General features: G+C 40.7%; 1 protein-coding gene across 1 annotated transcript in view; it reads left to right on the plus strand.

The window, feature by feature from the left end:
• Positions 1-12,147, plus strand: part of ruvbl1 (RuvB-like AAA ATPase 1) — a 79,017-nt gene that overhangs the window by 34,853 nt on the left and 32,017 nt on the right. Inside the window, exons 7-8 of the mRNA XM_073072000.1 lie at positions 4,318-4,381; positions 6,384-6,582. Coding sequence (XP_072928101.1) covers positions 4,318-4,381; positions 6,384-6,582 — 263 coding nt within the window. The remainder of the gene's footprint in view (positions 1-4,317; positions 4,382-6,383; positions 6,583-12,147) is intronic.

A 12,147-nucleotide genomic window follows, 5' to 3' on the forward strand; every position in this document is an offset into this window, starting at 1 on the left:
AACCCTGGAGACCAAAACTGTACACAGTACTCCAGGTGTGGTCTCACCAGGGCCCTGTACAAATACAAGAGGATTTCCTTGCTCTTGTACTCAATTCCCTTTGTAATAAAGGCCAACATTCCATTAGCCTTCTTCACTGCCTGCTGCACTTGCTCATTCACCTTCAGTGACTGATGAACAAGGACTCCTAGATCTCTTTGTATTTCGCCCTTACCTAACTTTACACAGTTCAGATAATAATCTGCCTTCCTGTTCTTACTCCCAAAGTGAATAACCTCACACTTATTCACATTAAACATCATCTGCCAAGTATCTGCCCACTCACCCAGCCTATCCAAGTCACCCTGAATTCTCCTAACATCCTCATCACATGTCACACTGCCACCCAGCTTAGTATCATCAGCAAACTTGCTGATGTTATTCTCAATACCCTCATCTAAATCGTTGACGTAAATCGTAAACAGCTGTGGTCCCAATACCGAGCCCTGTGGCACCCCACTAGTCACCACCTGCTATTCCGAGAAACACCCATTCACCGCTACCCTTTGCTTTCTATCTGCCAACCAGTTTTCTATCCATGTCAATGTCTTCACCCCGATGCCCTGAGCTTTGATTTTACCCACCAATCTCCTATGTGGGACCTTATCAAATGCCTTCTGAAAATCAAGGTACACTACATCCACTGGATCTCCCTTGTCTAACTTCCTGGTTACATCCTCGAAAAACTCCAATAGATTAGTCAAGCATGATTTACCCTTGGTAAATCCATGCTGGCTCGGCCCAATCCTATCACTGCTATCTAGATATGCCACTATTTCATCTTTAATAATGGACTCTAGCATCTTCCCCACTACTGATGTTAGGCTGACAGGTCAATAGTTCTCTGTTTTCTCCCTCCCTCCTTTCTTAAAAAGTGGGATAACGTTAGCCATTCTCCAATCCTCAGGAACTGATCCTGAATCTAAGGAACATTGGAAAATGATTACCAATGCATCTGCAATTTCCAGGGCCACCTCCTTTAGTACCCTAGGATGCAGACCATCTGGACCTGGGGATTTGTCAGCTTTCAGTCCTATCAGTCTACTCATCACCGTTTCCTTCCTAATGTCAATCTGTTTCATTTCCTCTGTTACACTATGTCCTTGGCCCATCCATACATCTGGGAGATTGCTTGTGTCTTCCTTAGTGAAGACAGATCTAAGGTACTTACTAAATTCTTCTGCCATTTCTCTGTTTCCCATAACAATTTCACCCAATTCATTCTTCAAGGGCCCAACATTGTTCTTAACTATCTTCTTTCTCTTCACATACCTAAAAAAGCTTTTGCTATCCTCCTTTATATTCCTGACTAGCTTGCGTTCGTACCTCATTTTTTCTCCCCATATTGCCTTTTTAGTTAAGTTCTGTTGTTCCTTAAAAATTTCCCAATCATCTGTCCTCCCACTCACCTTAGCTCTGTCATACTTCCTTTTTTTTAATGCTATGCAATCTCTGACTTCCTTTGTCAACCACTGTGGCCCCTTTCCCCCCTTTGAATCCTTCCTTCTCCGGGGGATGAACTGATTTTGCACCTTGTGCATTATTCCCAAGAATACCTGCCATTGCTGTTCCACTGTCTTTTCTGCTAGGATATCCGTCCAGTTAACTTTGGCCAGCTCCTCCCTCATGGCTCCATAGTCTCCTTTGTTCAACTGCAACACTGACAGATAAAAACTTATCATATTATGATCACTACCTTCTAATGGCTCCTTTACTTCAAGACCGCTTATCAAATCCTGTTCATTACATAACACTAAATCCAGAATAGCCTTGTCCCTGGTCGGCTCTCGTACAAGCTGTTCCAAGAATGCATCCCTTAGGCACTCTACAAACTCCCTATCCTGGGGTCCAGCACCAACCTGATTCTCCCAGTTCACCTGCATGTTGAAATCCCCCATAACTACTGCGACATTACCTTTGCCACATGCCAATGTTAACTCCCTATTCAACTTGCACTCAATATCCATGCTACTGTTTGGTGGCCTATAGACAACACCCATTAGGGTCCTTTTGCCCTTACTGTTCATCAATTCTATCCACACAGACTCCACTTCTCCTGATCCTATGTCCCCCCTTGCAAAGGACTGAATCTCATTCCTCACCAACAGGGCCACCCCACCCCCCGCCCACATTTCTGTCCCTACGATAGCACGTATACCCTTGTACATTCATTTCCCAGGTCTGATCTCCCTGCAGCCATGTCTCCATTATCCCAACAACATCATAGTTACCCATTCGCACCTGAGCTTCAAGCTGATCCGCCTTATTTCTGACACTTTGTGCATTCAGATATAGAATTTTTAGCCCATTTCTCCTCTCTCTGTTTGAATCTCTGCCTAGATTGGACAAGATAGAGGCAGGAAATATGTTCCAGATGCTGGGAGAGTCCAGTACCAGAGGGCATGGTTTGAGAATAAGGGGTAGGTCATTTAGGACAGAGTTAAGGAAAAACTTCTTCTCCCAGAGAGTTGTGGGGGTCTGGAATGCACTGCCTCGGAAGGTAGTGGAGGCCAATTCTCTGGATGCTTTCAAGAAGGAGCTAGATAGGTATCTTATGGATAGGGGAATCAAGGGATATGGGGACAAGGCAGGAACTGGGTATTGATAGTAGATGATCAGCCATGATCTCAAAATGGCGGTGCAGGCTCGAAGGGCCGAATGGTCTACTTCTGCACCTATTGTCTATTGTGTTTAACCCAGCTCCCCGAACTCCCATCGGGCTATACGCCCCTAGAATTTTGTTGTCCTTCCTAAATTTACTTATTCTTTCTGCACATTTAACTCCATGTTCCGTCAGACCATCCCTCTGTACATGTGTCCTCCTTATCACTTGTTCCGCCTCACCTTTCTCTACTACACACTTAATATTCCGGAACCATGTAGTCCCCACCTGTCCTTTATTCTTCATCTTGCTATCCTCTCTCACGTTCTGGATCCCCTCTCTCACCATTCTGGAATGGTTCTGGAGAATTGGAAATTGCAAATGTTACTCCACTCTTCAAGAAGAGAGGGAGGGAAAAGAAAGGAAATTACAGGCCAGTTAGCCTGACATCAGCGGTTGGAAAGATGTTGAAGTCCATTATTAAAGATAAGGTTTCGGGGTACTTGGAGGCACATGATAAAGTCAGCATGGTATCCTTAAGAGGAAATCCTGCCTGACAAATCTTTGGAAAGTTTTGAGGAAATAACAAACAGGATAGACAGTGGAGAAAAGGAGAATCTATGGATGTTGTTTACTTGGAAATTCAGAAGGCCATTGACAAGGTGCCGCACAAAAGGTCGCTTAACAAGATAAGAGCCCATGGTATTACTGCAAAGATATGAGCATGAATGGTAGATTGGCTGATTGACAGGAGGCAAAGAGTCGGAATAAAGGGGGCCTATTCTGATTGCCTGCTAGTGACGAGTGGTATTCACAGGAATCAGTATTGTGACTGTTTCTTTGTACGTTATATTTCAACGATTTGGATGACAGAGTTGCTGGCTTTGTGGCCAAGTTTGCAGATGATACAAAGATGGGTTAAGGGGCAGGTGGTGTAAGAGAAAGCAGGGACTTTGCAGAAGGACTTTGACAGATTGGGAGAATGAGCAAAGAAGTGGCAGGTGGAATATAGTATAGGAAAGTGTATGGTCATGCACTTTGGTAGAAGGAGTATGAGGAGTGTTTGATGGCTCTGGGCCATACTCACTGGAGTTTAGAAGAATGAAGGGGTTCTCTTTGAAACCTATCGAAGATTGAAAGACCTAGATACAGTGGATTTAGAGAAGTTATTTCCTATAGTGGATGAGTCTAAGATCAGAGGGCACAGCCTCAGAATAGAGGGGTGTCCATGTTAGAATACAGATGAGAAGAATTTCTTCAGCCAGAGCGTGGTGAATCTGGAATTCATTGCCCCAGGTGGCTCTTGAGATCAAGTCATTGAGTATATTTAAAGCAAATGTTGATCATTTCTTGGTTAGGCGGGGTATCAAAGGTTACAGGGAGAAGGCAGGAGAATGATGTTGAGATGGATAATAAATCGGCCATGATGGAATGGCAATGCAAAATCGATGGGCCAAGTGGCCTGATTCTGCTCCTATGTCCAAGTAGAATGAGGATTTAAGTCATTAGGTATATTTAAAGCGGATGTTGTGGGAAGAAGGCAAGAGAATGGGGTTGAGGGGGATAATAAATCAACTATGATGGAATGGTGGAGCAGTCTTGATGGGTCGAATGGTTAAATTCTGCTGTTCCAGTCTCAGCCAAATTGATCTCTGTTCTTAATTTTGGTTATCCAGGGTGGCCAAGATATCCTGTCCATGATGGGTCAGCTAATGAAACCAAAGAAGACAGAAATCACAGGTGTGTTTAATACAACAGATTCTGAACACTACTTTAAGCTTGTGAATACAGTTCTCTTGAGAATCCTTTGATAACATACAGTGCTTTACAGCTTTCAAATTAAGGATATGCAGTCCTTCGTGACTTTGTAGATTCTGATGTAAACAGATAATTATTTTTTTCAAATTTTAAGGGGAAATTGGAAAATATTATCTGTGAAAGTAATCTATATATTAACACTACAGATTTCTTGCTCCCTCTCAGGTGCTGATGTAGAAGTGCATTCATTTAAAGACTGCAAGAAAATTCTAAATTTGTCTAAGCCAAGTATAGGTGCAGTGGTTGTACTTAAATGTGCTGTTAAAGTATTAAAAGCACACTTCAACACGCATTTCCTTCAAACATCAGGAATCGGAACAGTGAATAAGGAGGGACTATTGAGTCCATCAAAGCTTACACCTCATGTTTGGAATGCCTTTTAAAATCTGAGTTTTTAGTTTGCTTAATAGATTATTTCCAAATCTTTAACTTGCTTTGAGTAAAGAATTTATATTAATATATCAATTTTAAAAATACTTCACACTAATTTAAATTTTCATCCTACTGGGCTAACTTACTTTGAAGTAATATTAGAATCATGAGCTCCAGCACAGAAGGAAATCACTTGTCCCATTGCGCCTGTGGCAGTGTTCACACTTCAGCTGAAGCAATTTACTCTAATCCCTTTACCGTGTATCCTTTTATTCTTGTCCTTTTCAAATACTTATCTAATTCCCTTTTAGAGATGTTATAGTTTCCACTTCAGTAACCACTTGTGATAAAATATTTAGTGTGCCGAAAGGGGGAGAACATGTGCACGACTGTGTACCTTCCAACTTTCCTTTTAATATTTCTGGTGATGATTATCAACTATTTACTATCGTGTATGGTTGTTTTAGGTCAGGCCTCGACTATGTCCACATCTATTTTATAGTATTTTGACCTTCTAATCTTCCCTGTGAAGCTGTTACTTTGCACTTTGGACACACTAGTATGGTCTCCATTTATCTCCTCCCTTTCTGCTTTCTTAGCCTACATTAGTCTCCCGTTGCAATATGAGGACCGGATTGGATGTAGTTCACTCAAATGATAGCTGATGCCGATGAATGCATTCTCTGCGTAATAAAGCCTCTCTATGACCTCTTTGGCCTGCACTCTACCATTCTGGTATTTAATGAACATATTGTTTGCTTTTTTAACTTGCTTCTGCATATTTTCTCAGCATTGAAACTGACAAATCTAAAATTGTTTTCAGATTCCTTCCTAGATTTCTCTTTTCTGCTTCTGTTTTCTTAATGGTATGCTATGTTGTTTAATTGTTCAATATATCAACATTTAACAGGAGTTAGTACAAGAAATCATGTGTCATTTCATTGCCCACTGAATCTTTCAGCAAATGATTCAACTCTGTACCTACAGCTTATTTTCCAAATTTAACCCCCCCCCCCCCCCCACCCCGGGTTGATCTCTGTCTCTTTGTTTAAGGCTAAAATCACCACTAAACATTAATAACTTAAGTACTTTTTCATCACAAAACACAATTATCTAAATTGGGGCTTCTCAACCTGTGTTTGACGGACCCCTTGCTTAATGGTTTTGGTCCAGGGCAGTAAAAATTTGAGAGCCCCTGATCTAAATGCATATTCTATCCTGGATTTTCATTGACTTTGCAATTATGTAAGCTCCTGATGTTTTTGCAAGGTGAGGAACTCTATGGAGTTCTAATATCTTCTCATATTCTTAGATCAGCAGGATGCATACAATCTTAGAGCTACAGCGCAGGGGTAAGCCCTTCAGCTTCTCTCATCTATACCACCTAAGGTGCCTGCAGTGTCCAATAACAAAATAGTGGTAGTATTTTATGCACATATTCTTCCACAATACCATTGAGTGACATGCTAAAGTAGTTCCTGATGTTTAACACTTAACGATGGCTAGACAGAGAAGACTAAACTAGACTTAAAAGTTAACTTTCATATTGCAGACAAACTACGGGCTGAAATTAATAAGGTTGTTAACAAGTACATCGATCAAGGAATCGCCGAGTTGGTTCCAGGGGTCCTCTTCATTGACGAAGTGCCTATGCTTGACATTGAATGCTTCACTTACTTGCACCGGGCGCTTGAATCCAGCATTGCACCCATCGTTATTTTTGCTACAAACAGAGGAAACTGTGTTGTTCGGTAAGAAAACTGCAAAATGTAATTTATTATTCATAGTTTCATTAAGTTATTTGGAAATAAAAGGGTATAGATATTTATTTTCATTGCTTGACTGGTAATATGGCTGTTCTAGAAACTGCCAGTTTTCCTTTGAATCAAGGGAAAGAAACTTAGGGCTGTTGAAGTCAAGATTCAACCCCAGGCTATCTGTTATGAGTAAAATTAAAACTAAGAGCAGTTGAGAAAGTGCACTCAGTTGTTTCTTGATCGCTTCCATGTGCTAGTTTCTCTTGCTCAATCTGTACATACATCTGTTGATTATTCTGAAACAGTTGTCAAAATTAGTCCTACATAGACACAGCAAGGAACATGTGGACTTAATGAACTAGACTGAGCCATTGTGACTCTTTGTTTCCCTGAACAGTGATAGTGACAATGAATGAGATTTATGACAATCCAATAATTTTGGGGTCCTCTTCACCGATTACCCTAACCGTGATCACTCTTTATTGCACATTTATTTGAATAGCTGAGCTTAACTTCCACAGCTGCCATGATAATATTTGAATTTGCAGCTCAGCTTTATCAGCTTAGGCCTGGGGTTCCCAACCTGGAGTCCACGGACTTCTTAGTTAATGGCAAAGCTCCTGGCATAAAACAAGTTGGGAACCTCTGGTTTAGACATTGGGTTACTTGTTAATAATGGGTGTTTTGAAGAAGCATGAGCAAGCACAATGGTGATCACAACACTTAGCTAAAAGTTGTCAAAATCATGACACATCACTGACATGTGTCATGAAATTTGGTGTCCAGCGGCAGTACAGTGCAGTTCAATGGAAAAGTGAGGCAGTGTTCATCATCCATTCAGAAATCTGAGGGCAGAAGGGAAAAAGCTGTTTCTGAATCATTGAATGTTTTTAGCTTCCTATCCCTCAGCCCTGGTGGCGTGGATCCTTCATGATGGCTGCTGCCTTCTTGAGGCACTGGCTTTTGAAGACATTGATGGTGGGGGAGGCTATTCCCATGCTGGAGCTGGCTGCATTTATAATCCTCTGCAGCTTTGCACAGAACTTTTTTCTCTGCGATGTTAAGTTGGGAGTGCGGTGGGAGGTTGGCAGTGAATGAAATTTTGCCGGGAGTCTGCTCCTTTTCAAATAACAAAGTGGGATGGTTAATGTACTAACCAAATACAGTATATCATCTCTAAATGATTGCACCTACAGTAATGTAACTCACTATAAATACTCCATTAAAGATTCCTCCCACCAATTGATGCAATAAACCTTCAGCTCACAGCCAATTGACTTGGGTAAGCTGATTTGAGCAAGGAGCACCTGATCTTATTGTCTGAAAATATTTGCATATTGATTAAGAGTTATATTTAAAGATATGTGATTATTCTGAGAAAGATTGGATATGTCAAATGATTGCATTGGAATTATTCCCTTACATTGGCTTTGAATGATGTTTAGACTGAGCTCTGATGACAGTGGAAGTCATTAGGGTTGCTTTGGACAAATGTTTATGGTAAGCAGGAATCTAGAACTTACAACATTAACTTGGATAATTAGAAGTGTGATTCTTTGTCCATGTGCTTTGGGAAGGTGTATAGTGTATCAGAAAATAAACCAAGTATTTTAATAAACTAAGTGACTTATGAACTAACCTTGTTTAAGCTTACCTATTGGATATAGGTTCTAGTGATAAGGCCATTAGACACAGAAGCAAAATTAGGCTATTTGGCCCATCAAGTCTGCTCTGCCATTCAATCATGGCTGATTTATTTTCCCATTCAACCCCATTCTCCTGCCTTCTCTCTATAACCCTTGACACCCTTGCTAATCAAGAACCTATCAACCTCTTATACAAGAGCATAGAACAGTACAACACAGGAAAAATGTTGTGCCAAGCCAGCTAAAAAGCAAATCAAAAACACCCAAACACTAACCTCTCCTACCTACACCATGTCCATATTCCTCCATTTTCCTTGTATCCATGTGCCTATCCAAACGTCTCTTTAAAAACCTCTAATATATTTGACTATATCACCATTCCCTTGAACCTACCCCCTCTCACCTTCAATACATGCCCTCTGGTATTAGACATTTCAACCCTGGGAAATAGATACTCTATGTTCACTCTATCTATACCTCTCATAATTTTGTAAACCTCAATCAGATCTCCCCTCAGCTTCTAATGCTCCAGAGAAAACAACCCAATTTTATCCAGCCTCTTGTGATAGCATATGCCCTCTTAACCAGACAACATCTTGGTAAACCTCTTCCACATCCTCTTCAAAGCCTCAACATTCTTCCTATAGTGAAGGGACCAGAATTGTACACAATACTCCAGATATGACCAAACCGGACTCTTATAAAGTTGCAGTATAATCTTCTGACTTTTGAACTCAAGGGCTTGACTAATAAAAGCAAAAATTCTACCAGCCACCTTAACCACCCTATCAACCTGTGTAGTTACTTTCAAGGAGCTATGAACTTGGATCCCAGGGTCTTTCTGTTCAGCAACACTGATAAGGACCTTGCCCTTAACAGTGTACCGTCTCCTTGCATTTACTCTACCAAAGTACAACACCTCACATTTATCTGTTTAAACCATGATTTCTCAGCCCACAACTGCTGCTGATGTAAATTGCCAGTCTTCTACACTATCAACAATTCCACCAATCTTGGTATCATCTGCAAATTTACTAACCCACATTTTCATCCAGGTCATTTATATACATTACAAACAGCAGAGGTCCCAGCACAGATCCCTGTGGAACACCACTTGTTATAGACCTTCAGCTTGAATAAGTCCCTTCAACCACTAACCTCTAACTTCTATGCGAAAGCCAGTTCTGAAAATGTACGCAGTGATGTGACCTCCACAATCTCTTTAGCCATTAGTTTCACAGATTCACCATCCTCAGGCTAAAGAAATTCTGCCTCTTTCTTCATCCTTGTATTCTGAAACGGTGCCTTCTGGTCCTAGGCTTCCCCCACTATTGGAAACATCCACTCTATCTGGGACTTTCCATATTCAGTAGATTTCAATGAGATCCCTTTCTTATTTTCCTAAACTCAAGAGTGTGCAGGCCCAGAGTCATCAAATGTTCCTAGTACTCTGCGTTAACCCTTTCATTCTGGGGCTTATTCTTGTAATCCTCCTCTGGGCCGTTTCCAATGCCAGCTCATCCTTTCTTGGATATGGGGTTCAAAACTACTCACAATACTTCAACTGTGATTACCTGTACAAAAACCTTGTCATCTTTAGCTTTCACTAAGTGTAATTACTTCCTATGCTGTTCAGAATTTCAGAATCAGGTTTAAAATCACCAGCATGTGTTGTGAAATTTGTTAACTTAGAGTCAGCAGTACAACACAATGCATGATAATATAGAAAAAATACAGTAAGTATATATATATATATATATATATATATATATATATATATATATATATATATATGTATATTAGATAGTTAAATTAAAAATGGTGCAAAAACAGAAATAATGAATGTAATGTTCATGGGGTTCAATGTCCATTTAGGAATAGGATGGCAGAGGAGAAAAAACTGTCCCTGAATTGCTGTGTGTTTGCCATCAGGCTTCTGTATCTCCTCCCTGATGGTAACAATGAGAAGAGGGCATGTTCTGGGTGATGGGTCCTTAATGATGGATACCGCTTTTCTGAGACATCGCTCCTTGAAGGGGTCTTGGATACTATGGAGGCTAGTACTCAAGATGGAGATGACAAATTTTACAACTTTCTGTAGCTTCTTTCAGCCCTGTGTAGTAGCTCCCCACCACCACCACCATTCCACAGTGATGCAGCTTGTCGGAATGCTCTCTGTGGTACATCTGTAGAAGTTTTCGAGTGTTTTAGGTGACAAACCAAGTCTCCTCAAATTCCTAATGAAACTTCGTAACTTGTTTGCCTGTAATTAATGATATAACAATTAGATTAACTAAATTTTCATTTTGACATATTTTATTTCTTTCCTCTACCAAAGTACAGACACTTGCTAGGGTATAGTTTTATTCATACCAGCTGCTTTCCTCTTTCTTCTCTCCACCCCCCCCCCCCCCCCGCCCACCCGGAGTAGTGTTTCCCCCAGACTGTGCTGGTCATTATCTTCTGTGGCATGGCTTGCTAATGTCTGAAAATTGCTTGTAGGAGTATATGTCATCATTGACCAAGGCTGAATGAGCTTTTACAATGCTGTCATTTGGGAATTTATAGCGTAAAGAGCTTGCCCCACTACTTTTTCCTTACCCCAGTTCATGTAAGGCCTTCTTATCATGTCAGGCATTCAATTTCTTTTCTTTCCATTTCCCTCTGCTGCATTCTAAAGACTCCAGTTTTCACTGCACACGTGCAGCTTTGCAATATGTCATTCAAGGGAATAATTGTAAATGTACAAAAGTCACAAGATAGTAAAGGATGAAATTGCTGGTTGCATGAAAATGCAACCAGCTAAATGAATCTGAAGAATTCCCACTCCCAAAGCATTTTAATGCTTTTAACTTTTATCCCCATTCTGAAAACTTTCAGCAAGCTGTGTCCTTGTAGCCTCTCAACTTGTCACCTGACCTTCTGCCCTTAAGATCAATAGCATAAGAAATACTGCAGATGTCAGAAATCCAGAGTAACCCACACACAATGCTGGAGGAACTCAGCAGGTCAGGCAGCATACATGGAAAGGAATAAAGAGCTGGCGTTTTGGACCAAGACCATTCGTTAGGACAACTCCATATTAACAAACACGATAGCATTATTGGCAAGATATCTCTCTGTCAGGCATAATACAACAGTACATTATCTTGTAGCGCCAAGATTAAATGTCTGTCCTTTCCATAGATGCTGCTTGAACTGCTGAGTTCCTCTGTCATCTTGTGTGTGTGCTGCCCCTTAAGATCATTGTTCAATCTATTTTCAGCTGTAAACTAGGATGTTGCCAAGATTAGAGGGTCTGAGTTATAGTGTGAGATTGGCCAGGCTAGATACTTACTCCTTAGAACAAAGGAGAAACTTTATTATGTTTAAAATTATGTTATAAGGTGGGCAGTCTTTTCCGCAGGGTAGGAAAGTTCAAGAGTGGGGGGCATAGATTTAGGGTGCCTATAGGAATGCCAAGGCTATTTATATTCCAAAAACCATCTGAGCTGAGATCTAATAATTCGGCAGGTCCCATGAAATTAACCAGGCCACTTTCCAATCTGTGCAGACCATTATCACCTGATAAGTCAAGGGTTACACAGATTGCATGCTGGAATGCATGCAATCCTCCAGTTTTCAATTTAATTTCGGTACTACAAGACGATATACTGTTGTGTCGTGGCTGACAGAGATATCTTGCCAATTATGCTATCGTGTGTGCTAATTAAATTTTTGAATGTTTTCTTGGCCAAGGGAATAGATGGAACAGATGAGAGATTCCTGTGTTCATGTTGACATAGCTCCATCTAGCGGCATAGATGTGCTTTGTTTTAGAAAAAAATCTGCCGCAAAAACAAAGATTTCTTTGAACTTCAGCAGTGTCAGCACTGAGATGGATTGAACTGCTTGAAATTTTAATCTATATGTA

Source organism: Hemitrygon akajei, chromosome 19 (genome assembly GCF_048418815.1).
Source record: "Hemitrygon akajei chromosome 19, sHemAka1.3, whole genome shotgun sequence".
Lineage (NCBI taxonomy): Eukaryota > Metazoa > Chordata > Chondrichthyes > Myliobatiformes > Dasyatidae > Hemitrygon > Hemitrygon akajei.